The sequence below is a fragment of the Crocodylus porosus genome, unplaced genomic scaffold (assembly GCF_001723895.1).
Source record: "Crocodylus porosus isolate Cpor-Errol unplaced genomic scaffold, CroPor_comp1, whole genome shotgun sequence".
NCBI classification, from domain to species: domain Eukaryota; kingdom Metazoa; phylum Chordata; order Crocodylia; family Crocodylidae; genus Crocodylus; species Crocodylus porosus.
Window position 1 is genome coordinate 95,615,096 of NW_017728947.1, and position 25,336 is coordinate 95,640,431.

At 40.9% G+C, this 25,336-nt stretch overlaps 1 protein-coding gene across 1 annotated transcript; it reads left to right on the forward strand.

The window, feature by feature from the left end:
- Positions 1-421: 421 nt before the first annotated feature.
- CCNK (cyclin K) lies at positions 422-25,117 on the forward strand. The gene is made up of 11 exons (XM_019552491.1): positions 422-438; positions 1,377-1,644; positions 2,642-2,723; positions 3,509-3,640; positions 5,990-6,095; positions 8,027-8,084; positions 11,207-11,376; positions 13,596-13,873; positions 18,306-18,339; positions 19,191-19,265; positions 23,758-25,117. Exons 2-11 carry the CDS (start codon positions 1,448-1,450, stop codon positions 24,378-24,380), a joined length of 1,755 nt encoding a protein of 584 aa, XP_019408036.1. The 5' UTR covers positions 422-438; positions 1,377-1,447; the 3' UTR covers positions 24,381-25,117.
- Positions 25,118-25,336: the final 219 nt, after the last annotated feature.

Here is a 25,336-nt window from a genome sequence, read left to right on the forward strand (position 1 = left end):
CCGCGCCGCCGCCATTGGCTAAGCCGACAGCCCCCGCCCCCAGGCTGCGCCTCGCCCCCTTCCTGCCGCCGCCAACCAATGGGCTCGGCCGCCCCCTCGCCCCTCATTGGTGAGGGGTTAACCCCTTCCCATGGTTGCATGCCTATTGGCTGTGAGCTCTTGGCCTTTCCTGGGATCTGCCGTCCGATTGGTAGGCGTGGGTGCCAGTCCAGCCTCTCCCAATCCGCGTGCCGGGGAGCGGCCCGCGAACGGGGAGGCCGTGCGCGGCGCGGACGTGGTGACGTCGGCGGGGTTTGGACGCTTTGCCCAAGATGGCGCCGTGCATGAAGTGCGGGCCTTGTCGCCCTTAGCGGCTGTGTCGTCCCGGGTGGCTCCCGCTCTTGATCGAGACTTGAGTGCGGCTGCGGGGCCCGGCCGGGCCCTCAGGGCCGGGGACAGGTAGAGCTGGGCGGTGGGGGTAGCTTGGGCCCAGGCAGGGCGGAGGCGGCAGCTGGAAGCGTGTGAGCTCCTCCGGCCGAGCCGGGCCCTTTCGCTGGTGGCGCCCTTGCAGCCCTTCTGAAGGCCGGGGTGGGCAAGGAGAGGGCAGGAGCCAGGGCAGCACGGGACGAGCGGCCGGGGGGAGAGGGCGGAAGCTTGAGAAACAAAACCAAACGGATCGGTTGTGTGCGGGATGGACGTTTGGGGCGCTGCCAGCTGCCCCATCCCCTGGGCCAGCGGTTCCCAATCTCTGGTACAGGCACCACCAGCAGTACTCTTAACAGATGCATTATAGTTACTTTGCATGACAAAAAATTGCTGGTGGTATTTAAGGTTGCATCATTTTAAATTGGTGACGTGCAGTCTGTCCGTGTTTGGGAACTGCTGCCTTAGAAGCTGGGGGCATGGGTGGGCAGCACTGGTCTAAGCAAAATGAAACAAACTTGGTTTGAGGTAAGGTCATTCTGGTTGCAGCTCCCGATCGTAGGCTCTTTTGAAGCTGGTGACTGGAGTCGCCACGTCACCTCATGGGCACTGCTCATAAAGGAAATTTCCAGGTGGCTGAGAACACCCGGGCCAAGATGTTATTGTCCCTTTGCTGGTTCTGTCATCTATAGCGCGGTGAATAGTGGACTTTCAAAGAGGACAAGTCACCTGAAGAACATTTGTAGAGAGACTTGGGGAGCAGTCAGATCATGGTGTCAGTGCTGTAAATTTAATCTAAAAACTTACATATTTACTGTGTTTACGTGCTCATAGCAAAATCAGCCACTTTCTGAGGTCACTTTCAGGTCTTAGAACTTGCTGACGTAATTTGTGTAAGTAAAGAAAATGGCTTATCTGAGGGTGGAAATGTTTTTGTTTTGGCGCCATTTGTAAAGACACGTCTTTCTTTTTAGGCTCTGGAGCTGCTACTTGAAAATCTACCCTTTGAAAACCTTATCAAGCAGGATCCATTCTACTTCAATAAATGAAGGAGAATAAAGAAAATTCCAGCCCATCTGTAAATTTGGCAAACCTGGACCACACAAAACCATGTTGGTACTGGGATAAAAAAGATTTGGCGCATACACCATCACAGCTAGAAGGCCTTGATCCAGCTACTGAAGCACGATACCGGCGAGAAGGGGCCCGGTTCATATTTGATGTGGGAACACGTCTTGGGTTGTATCCTTTGAGTTGGTTTGAGGCAGCTATTTGCATTACAGAATAACAACACTAGAAAAATTATTACTAGCAAGAATAGTTCGTATGTTTTTGATTCATTCTTGAAATTTTAGTCATCTTCTCAAAACATCTTTGACAATTAAATATCTGTTTTAATGTATTGTATTTCTACTCTAATTTATTTCTTCTGTTTGATTGACAAGGATTCAGTTGATAAAATGACAGCATAAAGGGGAAATGTGATATAGAGCTTTCAATCATGTACTGTATAGTGATTTTGGAGATTAGAAGTACCTGCTTTCTTACCTTAAGCCTTTGCACAAATCCTTCAGGCTTAAATTTTGGAACTTTTTCCAGTGGATACCTCTTGAGCAACATGAAAGGCCTCCAGGTCTATCAAGTCCAGTCCTTTGTTTTCTCAGTCATTTATCTAGGGAATTCCCCAAGTCACCATTTCAGCCCTCTCATATAACTGTAACACACAGCAATAACTGAAACACTAGGTAAAAGCACAGAAGGTAAAGGGCGCTGCAGATGCCCTTAAACTGCAATGGCTGGGTAGTAGTTGGTTAATATATGCTCAAAAGGATCAAGGCAGGTCAGAGTCCTTCTACCCTTTGTATGATTTGGGTGTCATGAGAACTTTATAATGTTAAATGACCCACCTCAAGGCTTACTGTAATTATTTCATTTTTCTGAGCCAGTTCTGTGGGTTTTAAGTTAAATGACTGGAATTATGTGGACCCCTGTGTAAGCATCGTCTTGACTCTCTGTCCATGCCAGCTCATAAGATCCTTAGAGAAGGAGCCTCATATTTTCATGAAGTGATTTTTGTGAAAGTTATTTTGTGGATTATATCCTCTGCATATTAAATGCAGTCATTATTAGTTTTAATTTATTTGGATGAAAGCTGGATATTTCTCTCTCTGCTTCTTTCATCCATCTCTTACTTTAAATGTACTTTATGCTCTGTTTAAATCCTTATCCTGTAGCATAGACACTATGACACTTTGGCAACTGGAATAATATATTTTCATCGGTTTTATATGTTTCACTCCTTCAAGCAGTTCCCAAGATATGTAAGTTTACAGGATTGATTCTTTAGTGCAATGGATGTTTTAAGTATGGAGTATTTAAGGTGGTGGCAAATGGCTGATGTGAGACACAGTTATTGAAGTGTCATGTTTTATGGATAAAAAGTTCTGAAAACTGTTGTCAAGATTGCATCTTAAAGTGTGTGTGTGTAAAGTTTAAATTACATGTTGAAGTCGTATAAGTATGTCAGAAAAAGGCTAATATGGAGAATGTTAATTTGTGTGATTTATAATGTTAAGGTTAAATCAGATCCTTTAAACATGTTGCCTTGAAATGAAAATTAAATGTTTTATGTTGAATATCAAACCTTAAAATTTACCATTTCTCCCTGTGTACACTCAGTCAGTTAAATGACCTACTGCAAATAAGCCTTGCTGTTGTAATTCTGTTATGCTAATCTCATTCCAAAGAAAGTGTTAAAATTTATGGTTTGCAGCTTCTGGTAAATGCTCTATAAAAATAAAAATTTCATAATTACATTTTAAAAACCCTCATGAGGCAATGATCATTTTGTGCTAAGGCAGAAACTGTTTATATTTTTAATCATAAAATGTTGCTTAATGGGCAGTCATCCAAAAGCCTATATTTACTTTACTTTACACACAACTTAGCTTCTACTACTATAGTCAATGCATCAGCTTTTAATTATGTTAACTGTTCTATGACAGAGAGCATCTTATAGCCTGGTAGTTGAAATTGGCAGTGTTTTACTTAGGATGCTACATTTAAATACATAGACACCTTTCTGAACAAAAGTTTTCTTCGGTAGGTGACTGGAGCCTGCTGTCTCTTCCTGGCAGGAAAAGTTGAAGAAACACCCAAAAAATGTAAAGATATAATCAAAACTGCTCGTAGTTTATTAAACGATGTGCAATTTGGACAGTTTGGAGATGACCCAAAGGTAAAAATAAGTTATGCTTAAATTCTTGTCTATGTAATAACAACTTAATTTAATCTACTAAATATATTAATATTCTTCATATGCTAAGGCTTTATTTCTCTCTGAGATAGCAGCAGGAAAGTTAGATTCCCATTTGAAGGGAGACTGACAACTTCAACTTTCATAAAGGTATGGACATAAAAACAATTTACCATGGGTCAAAAAGATGAGGCTTTACCGTAGGAGACTATGCAAACTTACTGCCATATGCTTGCTCTTACTGCATGACAAGTAGAAATTAAAGTGATAGCTAGCTGCTTAATGCACCTTACTCCTCTTTTGATTGAGGACAAAGCTGCTGCCTTTAGTTTCCAGTGTAGTTAAGTTTGTAAGGGAAGCCTAAGTCTCTTAATTTTCCTGTTACTTTGAATGGTGTCTTAGGCACAGGAGAACCTGATTTCTTGGGGAAAAGACAATATATTAAGCTGACAACATATACACAAGATTGGAAAGCTAGGTAAATACTCTTATAATTTCTTTCAGTTATTAAAATTTTAGGGGCAAACTTGAAACTATAATTACTACAACTTTTCAGAGAAATATGACTTTTTTTTTTAATTATAGGCTATCCCTTTAAAAGAAATAAGGAAACCTGAGTCAAGGATTTTTATAGGTGATATCTTTTATTGGACCAACTGCATAGTAGGAGGGACACAGACTAGCTTTCGGGTATCAGCCTAACTATACAGTTGATCCAATACAAGAAGTTGCCCACAAAAGTCCTTAGCTCTCACCATTTTCATAGGAAAACTTAGTTTTTCAAAACTCCTTTCAGTTCAGCAAGTGTATGGTATGAGTTCTAAGAAATTTCTTATTCTCTACAGTATGTTAGTAGTTTCAGTTGCCTTGACTGATTTTTTTTTTTTTTCAGTTGCTACAAAAAGCTACCATTAAAAACACGGTGATTTTTGGATTATAGGTGCTTAATTTGAGACACCTTAAAAGGTTCTTATATTTCACAGAGTGGCTAGCTGATAGTTTTGAAAAAGTAAGGTTGTCAGGATGATCATACTGAAGTGAGACGCCGCAAATTGCTTGTCTATTCAGAAAATTGCTGGTCAGTTTGCCTGATCTGCCATCCCAAATTCTACAACAGCAGTCATTATGTATGACTTACAAAGTTTTTAAGATCCTTTAAGAAAACAGATGCTAACTTGTTTATTTTATTTTGTTGACTTTTTTTTTTTTTTAGTAGAGTTTAGAATCCCGTGGACAAGTAGTGATATTTTAAATCCAAAGCCCATAATTTATTTTTTTGTGTTGATTTTGATGCCTCTATGTAAATAATAGATGAAGGGAAAGTTGTAAAATACCCTTGAGCCTTTTCACTTAGGCAGAGGTTATAGTTTCATCCTGTTAAGTATGCTTAGCTGTTTATCATGATCATCCTAATGGCACCTTGAGATTTAATTAAAAAATTGATGTCAGATTACCCTATGTGAATCCAGCCTCTCCTGTTTAAGAATTAAATCAAATAATTTTAGGAAATACTATATACAGAAGTCTTTGTTTTGTTTTGTGCATTTGATGCTTTATGTGCTGTCAGTTTTGCTATTTTTTCCCTGTTCTTCCTTCCCTTTTTACTCGGCTTTTACACCACAATATTGAAAGCTCTCCTAAAAATACTGAATGTAAAATGAAAAAGAAAATTTGCCTAATTTTCTGATTTTATTTACTTTGGCATCTCTCATAAATATTAGGTTGAAGTTTCTGTTTTACTACTTGAGGGAGCTGTAATGGAGCAGTCAAACCTTGTTTCCCTGGGGATACTGTATAGCAGTGGTCACCAACCAGTGGATCTCGATCCACCAATAGATCTTGGAGCCTCTTGTGGTAGATCTCAGAGCCTCTTGGGGTCCCTCTTGAGGCTGGGATGAGGGGCTGAGTGCCCGCATGCATGCATGCACCCCAGCCCAGCAGGTCAGTCTGTAGGGGAGGGAAGGGGCAGGGGCTAGATTGAGGTCCCAGCGGTGAGGGACAGTGCCACAAAGGTAGGAGCAGGGGTAAGTTGAGTAGAGCCCAGGCTGAATGGGCCAAACCCGCTGGAGAGGTGTGCCCCCAAATAATTTTTTCTCCCTCTACCTCAATCTGCCCCCTAACTTCCCTCCCCACAGACTTACCTGTTGGGGGGAGATGGGGTGGCAGCTGTGCACAGTAGATCTCAGGTTGCTTTTAAATGCTAAAGGTGTCATCTTCTACTTAGCAAGGTTGGAGACCACTGCTGTATAGTCATATTTGAAACAAATATCAAACGCTAATGAGTGAAAGAAGAGGTAATCTCATTTATGGTTACTTTCTCATCTTTTCTAGGAAGAAGTAATGGTTCTAGAAAGAATCTTGCTACAGACTATAAAGTTTGATTTACAAGTGGAACATCCTTATCAGTTCCTTCTCAAGTATGCCAAACAACTCAAAGGTAATCAATAATAAATAAAATATTTTTAATATACTTCAGTAATAGTTGTACAAATACCACTAAAAGAGCAATTTGACCTGAAGTTATTTACAAACACTAATCCACCTGATAAAGGAAAAGTGAATATTAATCTTATTTTCCTGAAGGGAGTTCAAACAGAGGTTGCCTAACCCCACAAACTAAGAGCTAGTAGATATTTTCAAAAGTAAATGTTCTTGGCATATCATCCTCAGCAAAAATGAGGGTACTAAGGCATTTAGTCTTAGTAGATCATATTTCTTTTTCACTTTGTCACTGCTGTTTTTAGACAAGTTGATCTCAGTAGTTCATTTCTCCTGTCATGGAACGCCTTCAGAAGGTCTTGTTGCTGGCTTCCTTATCCCTGATAACCCAGGCAAAAGTACTTTTTGCAGCTATACTTTCTTTTTTCATGCTCAGACCCATTCAACTTCAATTCCTTGTCATCAGAAGTCACCAGGGATCCTGGTTTTCCCTGATAAAGAATCACAAATTTTCTGATGATTAAACTTCAAAATCCATGATTAAAATTAAAGGCCCCCCACAGCCCTGCTGCCCCACAGCCCTGCTGGTGCCCCTCTTCTCCCCTCCCCTGCCAACAGCCTCCCCAGCCCCACACATGCAGGCACAGACATACACCCCCCCAGCAGGTAAGTGTGTGGAGGGGAAGGGATGGGATGAGAAAAAGGGAAGGTGCTGGAGGGAGATTGAGAATTGGAGGGGGTGGGAGGGAGTGTCTCTGTGCCTGCTCCCAGGAGCAGGGGTGGAGTATCACAGACAGTGGCTGGCACTGCCCTGCACCATCATGGCTCTGTGGGCGAGCAGTGCAACATCGGTGGTATGGGGTTGTGGCAGTGGCCAGCTGCTGTGTGCAAGTCCTGTCTCTCCTTCCTTCCCCCAAACCCTGGTCAGTACCCCTCTTCAGGCCACACACACCTTCCTGCTGAACTGGGGGGGGCTCATACTCAGTGGCTGCTACCACCCCACACCACCGATGCCATGCTCCTTCACGCAGAGCTGCGTGTGTGACTGGATGCAGCGAAGCGGTGTGGGGCAGTGGCACTGCTGTGTACAAGCTTCCCGATCCAGCTGGCCCGCCAGTGCATGTACAGCCCGCAGAAGGGCACCACTGCCCTTGCCCCTGGCTGGCTGCTGCATGTATGGCCTGCAGAGGAGCACTGCTGCCCTTGCCCTGCCTGGCCCTGCTCCTGGGAGCAAGCACAGAGGCACACTCCCCCGCAGCCCCATTCTCGATCTGGGTCAGCCCCTAGCCAGCTTCCCTCCCCCAGCCCTGCCCTGCAACCCCCAAGCCCCACTTACTTCACAGGCTCCAGGAACCAACAGTGAGCCTGATCCAAGCCTTGGGTGAGGGCTGGGATTTCCCCACCGTTTTTGCAAAACCAGGAAATCTGCAGGTTTCTCTGCTAAAAAGTAAAATCCATTTTTTCTCTGATTAAAAACAGGAAATCTGTAGTTTTCCCTGTTGTCCCACGTGAAACGGAAAATCCAGAGCCTTGGAAATCAATTGCTCATCCTACATAACAATCCTATAATGCTCTTGTCCTGTAATGTCATATTTCTCTATTTTTCACTCCAAAAGAAAGAATGCCTCTATCCCATTGAACAGAAAACCACCACTTTGGTGTTCTTTCCACTTAAAAGATAAATGTTGGGTTCCCTATCATTTCAGAAAGCTCAAAAAAATTAGTGCAAAAGGTAAATGTTTTACAGAGAGATGACATATAAAAGCAGTCTTGCAGCTTCAATAATTCACTTGCAACTATTAAACAAAGAGCATTAACATTTTCTGGGGATATTTCCAAATATTCCAAAGTCTTTCTTTTTTTATTAGTTTATGCCATTAAAAATTTTCAAGCATTTTTAATTTATCATTCAATCTTTTTCTTTTTCAGGAGATAAAAACAAAATCCAGAAATTGGTTCAGATGGCATGGACATTTGTAAATGACAGGTAAATTGCTTCCACACATTTTTATAATTTTTGACAGTGAAGTATTTCAGTTACCTACCACAACTTTCCTTTATTTTGGACCCTGACCTTTCTCATTCCACCTAGATGAACTCAAGCTATACGTTTTCTGCAAACAGTGGAGGCAGTTCAGAAATGTTATAAATCACTTGGGTCTCTCTCTCCTTTAAAGAAAAGACTCAAAGACTCTTATTCAAGGGTGAGAGAGTAGATTGGGAACACCAGAGGGAAAGCCAGACATAGGACCCCAAATAAGATCCAAAAGCAGCTGGCCAAACCCTTGAGTCACAGAAACAGATCTGAGTGGTCTTTAATGATCTGTAGGAAGAGAAGTATATAACTGGTTATCTTGAACTGGGAGAGAGGATTTTTCAAAAAGTTAGCTGTTGTGTGACATATTTTAATTGTTTGGTGCTGTAGGAAAGTATATTGAGCTGTAAATAATTTTATTCAAGTCTATTACATCAGTCAGCATTTAGAAAAGAAAAACAAAATATTTGGTTTCTTCTTAGTTTACCATCTGTAACTGCTAAATTGAGCAAACTACTCCCAATTGCAATTTTAAGTGTGGCTTTATTTTTAAGAGGTTGGTATGTTAATATGACACCTCAATTAATAGATGTGATCTCTGGGTATTGAGTCATTTCTGCTAATTTAGTGGCCAAGCTCTTCCTGGCAGGGCTGCAATGGGAGGGGGCTATGGCAAATTTGTGGCTGCAGGCTCGCCCCCCGCGCAGTCCTGCTTCACCAGGAAGAGCTTGGTGCAGCCCTGGCCCCTGCCCTCCCAGATGAGCCAGTGGCTCCTGGCCAAGGGACGCACAGCAGTGGGACACACCCCTCGCCCACTCTATCCTGTGCCCACCCTGCCCGGCTGGACAGCACTTGCCCCTGCCCCAGTCCCATGCCTCCCTTCCCACAGGGGCCTTGATCTACCCTCCGCAGCTCCTTCCCTTCCCCCTCCTTCCACACCAGACTTACAAGCTAGAGGCAGCTCTCAATGCTGCTGGACTGTGCTCCTCGCCAACTGTGCTGCGCCGTGGTTGCACTCGTGCATGGACCATTTATTGGCTAAATTATCAGCCTGATAAGTTCCAATATATTAAATTTTCTTTATATCAGTGCCAATCCAATATCGGACCAATGTATGGGTGCACCTCTAGTGATTAGGCTCGTATTTTCTAGCTCAGGTGCCTAGCTAGAGACAAAAAGTGACCTGATTGACCAAGGGGTGTGAGAACCAACAGTTCCTTTTGGCTTTGTTCAACAGTGTTGAGGAACAGCTTCTCTGAAAATAGCTTGATTTTATTCAGGTATGTTAGGTTCTCACATTTTGAGACTGGTAGCATGTGCGCTAAGCTGTGGATACCTGCATAAGGCAAGTGGGGGTAAAGCAGTTGCACAGATGGTGGTAACAGTCTTTTAGAGATGAACAAGGTGTTGGGCCCAAGCACATCAGCACACACAATTAGGCTTACATCATATTTATCATGGATAAAGATACTTTAGGGAGAACAGAAAGCAAATTCACTTTCTGATCCCAAGTGAAGCATGCAGGGCTAGCATCTATTAGCAGGGGTAGGCAACTCCTGGCACAGGTGCTAGAGCATAGCACATGTGAAGGTATTTTGCTCAGTATTGTGCAGCTTGGGGCAGATGGCAAAGAAGGGTCTGGGACAGCTCAACCAGGATCAGGGCCCTCATAGCTCTCTACCCCATCCACTCCTGGCACACCAACATCTTGCGAGTCAAAGTTGCAGGTTTTTTGGCACTCTGCCCAGAAACGTTGCCAACCCCTGTTCTACAGAAATATTTTTTCCCCATAAATTTGTCCAATGTTAGACGACAATGTCATGGAGGTGATTGTAGGGGCTATATGATGTTTTAACAAATATCTCAGAATATGTGCTTTGAGAGAGCTCTGAATTCAGCCAGTGTTGTTCATTACTATCACCAATGTGGATTTCAACTATAGGTACTTCAATTAAGATTCTCTTTCTTTCTTGCCTGGTTAAAAGGATTGCTATGTAGCATTTGTTAAAATGAGTTAGATTCCCTACAGTAACATAAATATAAATATATTTATAGTTGCAACATTAAACGTGTAAAATCTGCTAAAAGTTTACATCTTGCAAGTGTTAAAACTGCTTTTTGCATTTTTACTATTAAAACAATTTTTAAATGAGCCATTGTTATCAAAGTATACTTCTGTTTTATGGACTTCAGGCATCCATAATATACAGATTTTTTTTTTTTTTTTTTTTGTTCTGTGCTTTAACCAAAGCTACCTTTTTGTATTTTGATTTCTCTGTGTTTTTGTAATGAGTGAACAGCCTGAAATGTTGTTGTAACCAGCTGGCTAGAACTAAATAATCAAATTTAGTTTCCCGTGATTACATTTAATAATAGAGGAGCTGTAGTAGTATCAGTTTTACTGTTGTATTCAGTGCTACAAAGGCCAATCAGGAGGATCTAAAAATTTAAGTAATCTAAAACTTTGCTTTGAGGACTTGGTTGTAGAATTGTTTATTGTTCCTTGTCTCTCTTTCCTTGTTGTTTTTGCTTTATTTAAATGCATTTTATCTGTAAGAACTGGAGGAAAAAAAGATAGGCATTCTTTCACAATTGAAATGAAGCCCTGCATGCATGTCTAGGTCAGAAGACCATTTCCAGCTGACATCATAAAAGGATTTTTTTGGCTAAGCAAAATGTAATTATCCAAGCTGGAATTTGATGCAGTTAAATGCACACCCTTTTCTCCCTCCCTCCCTCCCCCTTACATTGTGAAAACTTTACGCTGGTGTGTCAAGCTACATCTAAAATATCTCAGCTAACTGTTCACTTCTTTCCGTGGTTATTATTGCTGAGAGTAAAGTTCTTTGTACAGGTAAAATCAAACTTAATTTCTGATTACTGGTACTACATAAAGTATTGAGTCTGGCAAATTAGCTTGTCTAGCAAACAGATTCCTAGTTTTGTTCATTAACACTGTTTGAATAAGATCTTAAAATGGTCATCTTAATTGTCTAATCAGTAAATACCACATATTCCAATTTGTGATGTAGTTGTTGGAGCTGACTTAAACTGGCTGTTCTTTCATATTCTAGTCTCTGCACTACATTGTCACTGCAGTGGGAACCTGAGATCATAGCTGTTGCAGTTATGTATCTGGCAGGCCGTTTATGCAAGTTTGAAATTCAGGAGTGGACATCAAAGCCAATGTACAGAAGATGGTGGGAGCAGTTTGTTCAAGATGTACCTGTTGATGTTCTGGAAGGTACCAGCAGTGATTTTTCCACCCCAATTAGATACTTGCAGTCTTTTAAAAAAAATGGAATCTGGTCAGTTTCTCTTATAACTTCCTGGTTTGGGTGGCTTTTTTTCCCTAAACAGCATAATCACACTTATTGCTCAAAGTAATCTTATTTAAGTGTGTCTGGCACAGGACATATTCAGTGGTGAGCCCAGTAGTCAGAAATGTTCTGCTTTTATTTTTCCAAGAAAACTGACTCTACCAATAGGACAAGGAATAAAGGGTAAAATAGTGATCAGGTTTTCAGTGGGTCTTAGCATGGCGTATATATGTATCTTTGTGCCTGAACAATTTTTTTTTTTTCTGTTCAGTGTTTGATTTGCTAATTTTCATTTGTGCTACATTTCATTTTTTACTGCAGTACATCTTACAATGGAGGGGAGGCAATTGGAGTTTAAAAGATGGAGTAAAAACTACATAATAACTCCTCTGACCTTTAAAGGTACTCAGATGTTAGTTCTATCCCGACATCTTATAAACAACATTTTTACAAGCAGGACTAGCTTGTGAAGAGAAATAGCATGGAGCTCCCATCCTTGCCTAATACAACATTATTTCCCCTAATGGAGAATGAGAAATTGATGCTCCAAAGGAAGTCTCTTCCCTGCGTGACTGCATGCAACTAAAAGTGTGGCCGTGCGCAGCCTTTTCAAGGCCGTACACCAGGAAGAGGCTGGGGCGGGAGCCTGGTGAGGGCTCTGCTGGCTCTGGGGAAGTGCTCTGCTCCCCTGCATCAGGGCCAGGGAGTAGAGCACGTCGTCGGACCTAGCGGAGCCTGTGTCAGCCCCTCACCCCAGCCTCCATCCCTGCCTTTCCTCACCTCGGGGAGGAGCTGCTGCCTGTCCCAGTGAGGCTCCACCAGCTTCAGGACACTGCTGCATGGCCTCGGGGAGCAAGGAGGCACATGGCGTCAGGGCAGGGGAGTGGAGCAGTGTCCTGGAGTCAGCAGAGCCTCACTGGGGCAGGCAGCAGCTCCTCCCTGAGGTGAGACAAGGTAGGGATGGAGGCTGGCGCGGGCTCCGCCAGCTCTGGAGAAGTGCTGCGCTCCCCGGCCCTGATGCAGGAGAGCAGAGCACTTCCCCAGAGCCGGTGGAGCCCACGCCGGCCCCCCGCCTCTGCCCCAGTCTCTGGCGCCTCGGCTCCAACCCCACCCCCCCAGCCAGCTCCCTCTGGCCCCCAGCTCTAGCCTCCTTCCCCCGGCCCCCAGCCTCTTTGATCTAGCCCCAGCCTCTTGGCTCCAGCTTCTGGCCTGTAACTCTGGCCCCCAGCCCCCTTTGATAAGTGTCCCATGCCGGACCGAGGTGGCACGCTCACAGACCGCTACTTCTTAGAGGGAACATTGATATGCATGTATTATGCTCCTTAATTTTTTTTTAAAGGAGCCTTTCCCAGACTGTCTCTTCTCAGTTCACATAGCCAACTTAATTTCAGGTTATAGCAAGGCTTGCTGTTATATTATTTTATACAATTTCCCATATCATAAAAGAGAACTTTATCACAGCATTTATTATTATCGTCCCCAGTGTTTATCATCATTGTGCATACCTATATACTTTTCTCTTTCTCTGGGTGCATTTGCTTTTCACTTTTTATTTTGTATTTCCTTTTATTCCATTACTTAGCATTTAAAGGCTCCAGCTGCAGTTATAGTTCTTTTGTTTTGGATGCTCTGATAGCAGGCATCCCCCAAGTTCTTTCAATCTAAATATAGAAGAGAGAATTATTTCATTTTTATAAAAAAAAGCAATCGGAGTGAAGTGATTTGTCTGAGAGTTGATTGAATCAGAAACCTGACAGAAATTGAACCCAGATCTCCTGAATCCACACCTTCATCAGTTGCTACAGCTTTTCTATAAGAATTCTCTTGGTTGCTTTTTTTTAAAATCATGTTTTCTTGCCTTAAATATATTTATTTCTCCTGTGGTACACAAGACCCCTGCTCCCATACAGACAGAAATTTGCTTTAAAAAGAAAATTGAAATTTACTTTTACTACACAGCAAATTCTGTCAAGTGCACAAAGAAAATGTAAAATGCTTACAGTTCTAGTGGTCTGTTATAGCAATGGGGAAAATATTTGCAGTCCTAAGTATGATTTTGAAAATGGTGCCCTTGGAAACAGATTCAAATCAATGTTAACTTTCTTGTTAGAAATGTGTAACCTTTGGGCCTCTTTTTTGTTAGACATCTGTCACCAGATCCTGGATCTATACTCACAGGGGAAACAGCAAATGCCTCATCATACACCACACCAACTGCAACAGCCACCATCCCTTCAATCTACACCTCAGGTGCCTGCAATACAGCCATCACAGCAATCTCAAAGTTCTGAGCAGTCACAGACACAGCAAAAGGAGTCCCAACAGTCAGCACAGCAGCAGCAGCAGCAACAGACACAAGCACAGCAATCTAAAAAGCCTTCTCCCCAGTCAAGTCCTCCCAGGCAGGCTAAGAGACCAGCGGTATGTTGACCTGAACTTGTATTTTATATTCAAGTGAATAATGTATTTTCCTTGCCAAAGACTTTGGAATGCAGCAAATCTTATTTTATCAGACTTGCTTTGTTGCAAACATCTTAATTTCATAGGATACAGCCTTATTGTTATATGTGTTTAATATTTATTAACTAACAGCTTTGACAACACAGACAAATTTGGTACATGGTACATTACACCCAACAAACATAAATGGCAAACAGACTTCTATTGTAATGTATGAACAGTTGTCTGTGGGTTTTTGTGGAGTTTTTTTTTTCTTGGCTCAAATAATGGTTCTGTTCTGAAAAGTGAGTACAGCAAGTGGTTTTCAGTTCTGTCCCCTTGGTGTATTGAAACGGGCATCTTTGCTTTAGTGGCAAAAGAATCTTCTTACTCTTGTCAAGACTACTTTGCCAGCACCTTGCTTTATAATCACCCAAATTGTTTGCTATGCTGTAGTCTGTTCCATATATGCATACCAGTGAAAAGATGGGAGTTTGCATGGTTGACTAGGAGAATCTTTATTCCAAGAGATGATGCAAAAGAAGTGGCAATCCTAACTCTGCTTTCAGAAACCAGATTGAGTTTGCAGTATTGGCCATCAGGAAAGTCTTCCAAAATGAGCATATTTGCGATTTTTATATTTATCAGCCTATCCTAAGGAATAGACTGAAAATATGGAGCTCTGCTGTTGTTAGATGCTTTCGTTGGAACTATTTAAAAGTTTTGCATATTCCTATGATTATAGGTAAAAAAAAGAGTTTTATGCATTTCAAGTCTTCTGTTTTATATTGTATAGTGTAACCCATTCAAATAAAAGAGCTCACTGGAGCCTAGGCAAAAATCTTGGATATTCCAGTTGCAACCTAAGTAAACCCATGTTGAAGTATAGCTCTTAGTCCTCAAACTTGTATGCATTTAGCAAAATTATCTCCTATATCGCCTGGGTGTTTTGATAACCTACTCAGACATCAGTGGAATAACCAGGGCATTATTCACACAAGAGCCTCCGACAGCTGTTCTCTCAGTCTGTTTAGGATGAGTGTGTTCCATGGTTCTAGATCCTCAAAATAAATCCTTTTGTATGCTCTTAATGGCTTATATTATGACCTACTGCAGCTAATTCAGGTTCAGTTTGAGCAAACAAGAGGCAGCCACCCTGCAGAGAAGCAGGAGATAGAGTGCATGATACAAAAGTGGGAGAAAGATATATAACATCCTAGAAACAGGAACCAGGAAAAAAACAAAGCTGCTTGGGTCTGAATTACTCTTTATAATACGTACAGTAATTTCTGCTGATGAAATGGAGCCAGATCTGTGAAGGAGCTTGCAGCTATATAGCACTACACAGTAATTCAGTATGGAAATAAGCTTTTTTATAATTTGCTATTTTGAGGAAAATTGAGGGAAAATAACATTGTAAAAACTACGGAGTGAAGTAAGAGAGACCCACATTCAGTATAAAATTTTAGGTGAACTGGCATCAGGGTTGTACAAAAGAATGTAGCAGCTGACAAAATAGTAGTTATATGCTAAATTAATCCCCGGCTAACCACAGCATGATGGGGCAGCAACAAGGTGCATATTGTTTAGAGAATTGCTTGTCTCCAGAACATTTTTTGGTTGAATTGAGTATATGGCTTCCTGAGACAGCCTAATAGTTCCTATAAATAGGGGTGATGTAACTTTCACTTCAGCTTTTATACAGGATAAAGGTATGTTCCTGGGAGATGCATTAATCACTTAAGCCAATTGTCATAGTTTAGTGGAGTTATGACACTTCATGCCAGTTGAGGTGGCTCCTTATCATCACCTTAACAAATGTCTGTATAAATCACCTGCACCTGAATCACTGGTCAATTGAGCACTCTGATCTTCTTACCATGGGGCAAAGCTAAGTTATAAGTAGGGGCTGATATTTATATGGATTTCTTAAAAGTACCAAAGGAACAGTTATGTGTGTGAGGCGACCCCACAACATTTAAAACTGATAAGAATGAACTACTCTCAAACAGCGTGTCTAGTCCGACACTTGTTAAAATACTACTGTTGAACCTGGGACTATCAGCCTGCAACACAACTGAACAACTAATTTTAAAACAAAAAACAATTCTCATTTCATTAGAATTTGCTAAAATATGTTGGCCAGTATCGGCAGGGCAAGGAACACCGGACAGTTGTTTACCAGGGTAAAATTCTTTGGCCTTGTGCATCAGTGGTAGAAAAATTGCAACGGGCATTCATTTTCATAATTGGGTATGCAACATATATGTAGCTTTACTTGTGATCAGACAAGTAATGTAAAAGCTACATAAAATTATAGGCAGTTACAAAAGCTTGTGGCTTCTTAGTCGCTCTGAAGATTTGAGATGGTTTATACATTTGTAAGTTGCTCACAACTGGACAAGTGCTGTTTGTATGTAGAGTTGCAGTTAAAATCTTTGGATTAGAAGTAGCAACAAAAGTGGGGATGCAGCAGTATTAAAGTGGAAGATAATTAGAATTATATAATACATGCCAACCTTTGGTATATACAGCCTTTTTTCAGAGTTCTTCTCACATAGTTGCTTTTTTTTAAATAATGTTTGGTCCTTTGTCATCACTGACAGAAAACTGGCATCCTTGTGAAAACAATTAGAAAACCAGCTTGAAATTTGAAACAGCTCACAGCCCTAGTGATTGGCACACAGAAAAGCAGATACTGCCAAAAATGTTGTTTAGTTTTGTTACAGTTCATGTTATTTAGAGGCTTTGTAGTGTTTTATTTTTCAGAACAATCTTATTAAATCATGAACTTCATTAAAATGGGTTACAAGAGGTTCTTTAGATATGTGGGGATGTGACACCCTTAAATTCTGTGTTTGTTTGGTTATAGTTATTTAGTGTGTGTTAGATTTTTTGGGGGCAGCTATTTTGAACCTCTGGAAAACTACTTTATATGGAGGGGATAGAACTGTTTACTCATGGTAAGCTTTAGGAAAGAATCAGTATAATTTTAAATTAGGCATCAAAGAAAGCACCATGTTTGCTTAATGCAGTGGTTCTCAAACTTTTAAGACTCAAGGCACCCCTTGGGGAAAAGCCAACAACAGGTCAGAATGCTTTTAACAGTAGGGATTCCTACTTGAAATCTTTGGGCTTATTTTGTGAATCTTGTTTGCATACTTAACAGTGCTAACATTGCAGGACAACCTTGAAATATGCTCAAGGCACCCCAGGGTGCTGCGGTACCCAGGTTAAGAATCACTGGCATAATGATAGTAGTCAGGTTAAATCTAGAACCAGGATCTTGCCTTATTGGGAGACACTGTGGTTATGGGGATGGAACCAGAATAACACTGAATGCATGCTAGAAGCAAAGCAGCTTAGGGCCGTCTGCAGGAGTGTACTTGTGTCTGCATTTAAAATCATGCAGGATGGTTTTGTAGACTTTTTAAAACTCTGCCTGGCTCTGGGGTATTTAATTCTTGTTTAAATCCCTGTTAGACTACTGAACTTCTCAAACTCCATTGGTTTTAAATGGTTATTTTGACTGTGCATAATTGCGAGGTCTAGGAGTGTGAACTTTAGTTTGCAAGAAAGCTTATGGAATATTGAGGAATTCAGACACCTTTTAAAAAATAAAATAAAAATAAAGCTATGGAATTTCAGTGCCATGGTAGGATGTTGCAAAGAAAACCTTCTTTTAGTGTTGAAAACATTTATTTGTCTAACTCCGACATGTGTAGAACATGTCTGAGTTTGGCAGGTATGCCAGTTTAGTGACATTATGGTAACAGTTGGCTCTTACAGCACTTTCTGTATAAGATTTTGAAGCACTTTCCAAATTACTTTACAACCTAATGATTAGGTAACTAAAGCAGAAAGAGGGAAAATGACCTAGCAAAGTTCTCACAAGGAATGTGAGGGAGAGGCAGGACCAGAACCCAAGTCTCCTGATTCTTGGTGTTTGATTAATTTGGTGGCCCATGATGTGTCTGCAGTAAATTATGACTAGATTAAACTAGCTGATGACACTCACCAACAGGGATTGCAGCAGGCAATGATATGGTTCAAGTAGCTGCATTTTCCAGTTAATTTATATACTCATTTGTAACTATCTACTTTCCATCCAAACTCCCAGCTTTATGCTTCCTGATTCACCATTTTCTGTGGTGTCCAACACTTCTTGCTAAAAGCTTTAGAAAATCATTATTCTTGTACTTTTTTATTTTGAAAAAAGAGAACAGAATTGTGTTCTGTTAGCACAAAGTTCTTGCTCATGTGTTGAAAACAGATATAGGGAAATTCAGGTATAACGGGCCTTAATAAACTGAATCCTATTAGTAGAATATATTTGCTAATTATAAGTAATTTCAGAATGTTTCAGATCTTATGTTGTTCTTGATTTTGATATGAACTCTATTTTCAATAACAGCCTGTGTCCCCAAAGGAAGAAGCCAAGGCATCAGGTAAATATGGTATTTTCTGTCCCATACCTTTCACAAGGAAATTGCACATCTCCTCTGGTTAGTTTCCTTCCATAATTTGTTTGCACTGATCATGCAGTCCGAAATACAGACTCTTTCAATAAAAAAGTCTTAGTTGTAAAAGTTCCATAAGCAATATTTTTAAGAGTCCTGTATTGCTTAATCAAATTAACAAACCTTTCTCATCTTCTAATTAAAGAACATAAATATTTGTAGGTAGTTTTTCACCCAGTACTCAGTAACTTGTAGCATCGTGATGCTGACTGAAAGTGTCATGGTATTGAGTAGCAGTGGGACTAACACTGAACACTGTAAAAGTTCCATCTGCAATACAAGATAACTTAAGTTTGTAACCATTTATTGGCAAGACTGTGTGTAGATGGAGTTTTTACCCTTTCTCAACAAATCTAGTTTGTAGTGACTTGCATTTAACCATATGTTTCCCTTGTCAAAACTCTGAACTAACATGAAATGCTATTTGCTTCTAATACCAGCTATAAAGCTGTTACTTTGCTGTGCAGTTTAGGATGGGTTTGTGTGTCTGGGTACGTGTTCCAGATCTGCTACTCTGGGTTGCCATGCCTGAACTGCTGTTCATAGCTGGTTATGCAACCATGTCTCTAGCTGGTTATAATCATATAGAGAGAAAAGTTACTGTAGAGAGATCCTTTTAGTAATTTAATGTATGTTACAACATCAAATAAATTCTAATCTGTCTGAAAGCTCAATTGTTGCCTTCGGGTTGAAAGTTATGTCTTATTTGGTGTGTATATTTTTAAAATATTTTTATTAATTTTGTAATAATCATAGCTTCTATACATCTTCTTTTCCAGAACCTCCACCACCATCTAAAATTCCTAAAATTGAGACCTCTCATCCACCAATACCCCCTGTGCATCCACCTCCAGGTAAGTTTTACTGAGCAGTATATCCCATAATATTGTTCCTATTGGAGCTCTCTGAGTTGAATGCTTGAATTTTTTCTTTGTTGACTGGAACTGAAAGTGTCTCCTGTTGCTTTAATCCCTTTGGCAACATTAAGAACACTGTGGATGAGGCTCTAGAGGAAGTTGCATCCTAGCAATGTGGGTTTCTTGTGATCTGGGAAGGTTATCTTGATGGAAATAACATTCTGAAGACTCAAAAAAAACCCCCCAAAAAAGCTGGGAGACTGGTCAGGTTTGCAAGGAGCATTCAAGAGAAAAAATGCTTTTTTGGTTGTAAACTACCCAGAAGAGTAAATATGACAGGTAACAAACTATCTAATGTGAGGAGCAGCTGCATGCCTTTCTAGTATGGTAGCTGGAACAGGCCTCCGTCTCCCAAACTTTTTTGCTTTGCTATATCTGAGACTGATGATACCCAAGCTAGTTTAATGCCAGATACATTTTGACAAAGTTTTTTGTATTTGTGAGGAAAAAAATGGAATGGAAGAAGTAAGGTTATAGGTGGCATTTTGCTGTAATTTTGGCAATAGCTATCTTTGAGGCTTTGAACATTCAAAGCTATGTATTCTTCACCAGTTTGAAAAATCTTTGGAGAACTATAGTAGAACAACTGCCAGTATTAGGAATATTATGCAGGAACCAGCATTGTAGCATTGTTATTTCGCCTTGGAAGAGCTGCACTATGTCTTGAACTTGATGTCTTGAAGAGATTTTTCAATGGCAATACAAATGTTTGCAAAATGGGCATGTTTTTTAGCTGGGTAGGGTTTTATAAGAAATTTTTAAGGATCTGACTACTTATTTGAGGATCAAGTCCATATAAAGCTTCAACTCTATGTCGGAGGATCTGCTTATCACACCTGTTGTATGTGGTACATGTTGGATAAGGAGTTCTGTAGTTGCAGTAGTGATGTATAGAAATAGATTAAGTTCGTCATATATCTGAAAGCCTTAACTTTTGAGGTTTAAGATCTTTGCATAAAGAGGGAACATTTAATCTATTGTGATTGTTATAATGGGTTAAGGTAAAAGAACAACCACCGTTTAAACCACGCCCTTTTTTTCTTCTATCCTGATGACAGTCTAAGTTGCATGAAGCAGGCTTGTTTGACAATCAAAAATTCTGGCATGCAGACTGGGCTGTAAACCTTTCTAGCCATTTTCAGTTACTGTCATTGTTTTGCTGTTGGCAAAGGTGCAACTGAATTAAGAGGCAAGGTAACAAGGTAAGGAGTCTTAATGAGACATGAGGAGCTGAGAGCAGGCTGCTCCTGCACCAGTTAGCTGGCACACTTAACTGGGCAGAAGGGCATCTTTTAGTATTGAAATCAGTGGGATTTGGCAGATGGTTAGTATCATTTGTTTTATTTACATGCCTGTCTGCCTTATCTAGGGCATCTTCATTGGCTTATCCTGTAAACAGAAATTTCTCTGAATGCCTTTCTAAGGGTTTTGATAGTGATGAATGCAGCAGTTAAGAGCCTAGTCAAATCTGTGAACCTTTTCTATGTTGTTTGGTTAAGGTCCACTCCAGTGTAAAGGTCAGAGAAGCCTCCAGAGAACAGTGCCATGGAAAGCCAAGTTATAGGTTCTGGAAGTATAGCAGACCATTTTTGTCGCATTGATGCTTTTTTCTGGAAACAAGGGCCCTTTGGCTTTCCCAAGACATTGAATAGCAGGTAAAAAGAGACATGGAGGCTTTCAAAAGCCAACAGGTGCCATGTGAACAGTAGGCATCCCTTCGTCTCCATGTCCCACGCCAGGTCTCTAGTATATGTACCTGCACACAGGTTCTGGTTCCTCTACAATAGTAGGCAGCAGGGAACAGCTTTTTGCTTGGCTGATCTCCCAAAAGAGAATGATTTCTGCCAGAGTAGTTTGTGATGCGCGCACACCATATGTTTTTGAAAGGAACTGTAGTATTGTAAAATGTGTTTCCAGTGCCTTGACACATTAGCTGTCCTTCCACTGACCCTAAGATATGACATGAATATTTTATAGTGCGTGCTTGCATTTTGAAACCTTAAAATGACTGCTCCTAACGGTACTGACAAGAAGCAGAAAAGCATAGTGGTAGGGTGTGTATTAGAACTATAAAAAAGGAACAGTACTTGCTCTTTTCCCACTTGTCTCATGCGTAAAGCTCCAGGTCTTCATAAGTATACTAAATGCATTAGTAACATCACAGTCAGTCTGCATAATTCTGTGTAAATCCTGGCTGTACATACCTGGCAGTTGAGCAGAAGGGTCTGTAAATTGGTCTTTCTCTTGAATGAGCTGTAGTCTTTATGTTAAGTTGTGGGCATTCTTTCTGCTCTGCTTGGGGTCGTGCCTGTTTTTAAGGGCTGATAAACAATCCCAACTCCACTGAAGCTAAATTGGTTAGGAATTTGTCTTGGTCCTCTCTGGTTACATAAAACAATTTTGCTTGCAAAGACAACCTAGGAAACAGTGTAATGTGGCACAGTGACACTTCCCTGACTCGGCAGACTATCTGCAGCAGTTCTAGAAACTGTCCTAGACACCTTGGATTTGGGAACCCTGAAACATCATCCAAATCCCAGCAGTCACCGTTTCATCATTGTGGCAGATCCATCCTGAGCAAGTGTGAACCTCTCAGTCCCAGGCACCCCTTAGTTTAAAAGTTCTAGTTGGCAAAGGCCCCAGTTGTCATTGTGGCTGGGCATCATCTGTCAAAAGACACTACAAGTTGAAAATGTGTGGAACAAGATTGGAAATAGAAAATATTGGGCCATTGTAATGATTGTGTTCTTTTACATAGTACTACATCCAAAAGTTAAGTGAGGCTGCTGCAGACTGTACCAGGCAATAATTACAGGGCTTAAATGATACTCACTGCTGTAATGCTTAGCTTTTTTTTTTTTCCAATCCTGCCTCTCACTTTCATTTAGTTTGCCCTTGTGTGCCACAATGGGGAATGGGAGTGTCATACAGGATTTTGTTTCACATATGCTCTCTTAGTTCTCACTTTTTTTTTTAGGGCTTAGGCTCAGAGCCAATCTGATTTACCTTTGGGTGAAAGAATTGCTGTCTTAGTTCAAATTGTTGCTTATTCAGCAGTTGAAGAATAGCACAAGTAGCCTGGGTTCTCTCTCCCTTCTTTTATTGCTGTTTTAGTTCTTCTGTCAGTCAGCAGTGGAATGGCAGCTCTGTAATACTGCTGCTACGTGGCTTTTTGAACACAGTGCTGCATTTGCAGATTTTGCCATTTGTGGGGATCTCAAGAACATCCCCCATGAATGGTGAGGGTTGCCTGGGCTTGCTGCTCTATTTTGAAGGGATGTTTCAGTTGGGTCCCATTAAGGAGAAACACTAGTCTACTAAGTATTCAAGCCAAACCAGATATTTCCTTTTTCCTAACATTTATCCCAGTCAGCCTGAAACTTCACCAGTCTGATCTTATTTGGGGATTAACCTCTCTTCCCACCAAATATTTCTTTTAATCTAATGAGTGTGTAGAAAATGAAAGCTAAAAACTCATTTGGTTTGAGCATTTTCCTAAACCCATTCTGACTTTTTTTCTTTCTTTTTTTTTTTTTTTTTTTAACTAGTTGTGCTGTTTGGCACCTTGCACATGTAAGAGTTGTCTTAAAAGCTAATATTCCAGTCTAGGGGTGGCCAGGCTGCAGGACACATGCAACAAGTAACATACTGCAGATCTTGGAGGGAGCAAAGAAACAGTGATAGGGCAGGGGGCACGGGCCTGGAAGCGGAGGAAGAAGAGAGCAGCAGTTAAGCAGAGGAAGAGGATTGGAGTAGCACTCTGGGAGGACATGGGGCTAGCTTGTGGCATGCCTATCAGAGGTTTGCCCCCTCAGTTCTACTCAGTTTTCCTCTCCTGCCTCTGCTATTTGGTCAGTTTTTCTATGCAGCAAGCTTTTCGAGTTGTGTGTAAGGGAGAAAACAGTTGTCTAGCGTGCCAGCAGGTTGGTCATTCTTCTCCTCTGGTCAGTGATCAAGAATCCAGTTGAACAAGGCCCATCAGCTTCTGTTGGGTTGGTATTGCTTGCATTAAATGCATGTTCCTAGCTCTCTGAAGCTGCATGATGAAACCAGATTTGTTAACAAGATGCACTAAAAATTGTGAAGAGTTGCATCTGATTTTAAGAAGCCAGCATTTTCCAGCATAGGTAGGATTAAACTTGGCAGTAAATTTCACATTTTTCTTTAAAGAAATGACCAAGCTTAAATCAGCTCACTTGTCAGGGGAGGGACCAGTATAGTAGTACCTACCCTTTTCTCAACCTTAGTTTTTTAAGTGTTACCAGGGTCTGATAGAGTTGATGCAAATATTCCAATCCCAAATAATCAACATGTAGCTAGAGAAAATGAGGTCCACGTTTGACATGGAACTCCCTGAAATTCCTGTGTCGGCAGAATCCTTTAACTGCTGTGCTGCAGGAGAATCAGTTATGCTTTTTGTCTGTTTCAGAGCGCAAGCCACCTCTAACAACTGCCGTTTCAATGGGAGAAGCAGAACAAACTACTACGGTGGACTCTGTAGACATGCCAAAGGTCCAGATTCCTCCTCCAACTCATCCTGCACCAGTACATCAGCCACCACCTCTGCCTCATCGCCCACCACCACCACCACCCACCAGCTACATAACAGGGATGTCGACTACAAATTCATATATGTCAGGGGAGGGTTATCAGAGTCTTCAGTCAATGATGAAAGCAGAAGGACCAACTTATGGAGCTTTGCCACCAGCCTATGGACCACCAACTCATTTACCATACCATCCTCATGTGTATCCTCCTAACCCTCCACCACCTGTTCCACCCCCCCCAACATCATTCCCACCACCCAATCTCCCACCACCTACTCCTGGGTACCCTCCTCCACCTACATACAATCCTAACTTCCCTCCTCCACGACTGCCTCCAACTCATGCAGTTCCACCTCATCCACCACCTCCAGGGCTAGGAATGCCACCAGCTAGTTATCCCCCTCCTGCGGTTCCTCCTGGTGGACAACCACCAGTGCCACCTCCAATACCACCACCTGGTATGCCTCCTGTAGCAGGACTTGGACGTGCTACGTGGATGAGATAGCATGAGATACTTGTGTACAAATCCTTTAACTTGGAAGAATAATTTTAAGAGGCTGAATAGTTAAGAAGCAACCATATCGTGAAAATAAATAGGAGGACAATTTGTATAATCTAGCTTCCGATACAATACAAGAACATTATGGAACATGGAATCTTAGTTTTATCTATTTTCAGTATTGTTAATAGTTAGATTATAGGCTTTTAGTATAGGTATTGCAAAGCAAATTAAAATCCAACTTTATACATTTAGTTTAAACTTGAGTTTTCTGAGTTATTCCAGCATTGGATTACTTCGTACTAGGAAAAATGTTAACCAGCCATATTGGCTCAATTATATCAATAAGAAGTAAATTTCCTTCTAGAAATCAGTGCCTACTTTTTGAGTATAAAAATAGTCAGATACCTTAACTTTCCACCTAGAGTGAGAAACTTCATTTTCATTGAGCAGTTCTCCTAATTAAATATTGAGTGTCACTGGAGAGTTACTTTATTTTAAATACATGTTTCCAACTACTAGCTGACTAAAATCATTTTGAGGTCTTTGCCTTGCTGATATTTTTGTTTTGGAATGTACCGGTATCTTGAAAAGCAATGTATGTTTACACCTATTAACAAATTCCTGTACATAAATATATATATTTTCTAAGTGTGAAGGTATGAATATAACATACTGTGATTTACACCTTGGTTATGAGTGGGACTACTTCATTTACCCAAATAAAATTGGTTCTGAATTTAGTGGGAAGTCTTTGTTCCTTTCTCAAATCATCTCCGCGCAAACCATTTCCTTAAGAGTGGTATTCCTGCTTGTATTGTGGCAGCATGTTCTGTTGCAGCAGTACGGGTTGGTGCTCTACAGCTGATATTCACAACCCACTTTAAGAAAAAACAGCAGTGTTCTACCAATATTTAGACTCATATTTTACAAAGAATGTACTTTATTTTATTCAACTGAAA

What these genes read in the sequence shown, in the direction of transcription:
- CCNK (XM_019552491.1), top strand. Translation starts at nt 1,448, where the DNA reads ATGAAGGAGAATAAAGAAAATTCCAGCCCATCTGTAAATTTGGCAAAC. An exon ending in AGTTTGGAGATGACCCAAAG is followed by an intron (nt 3,641 to 5,989) that starts GTAAAAATAAGT and finishes CATCTTTTCTAG; the next exon opens with GAAGAAGTAATGGTTCTAGA. An exon ending in GGAAGAAGCCAAGGCATCAG is followed by an intron (nt 18,340 to 19,190) that starts GTAAATATGGTA and finishes CTTCTTTTCCAG; the next exon opens with AACCTCCACCACCATCTAAA.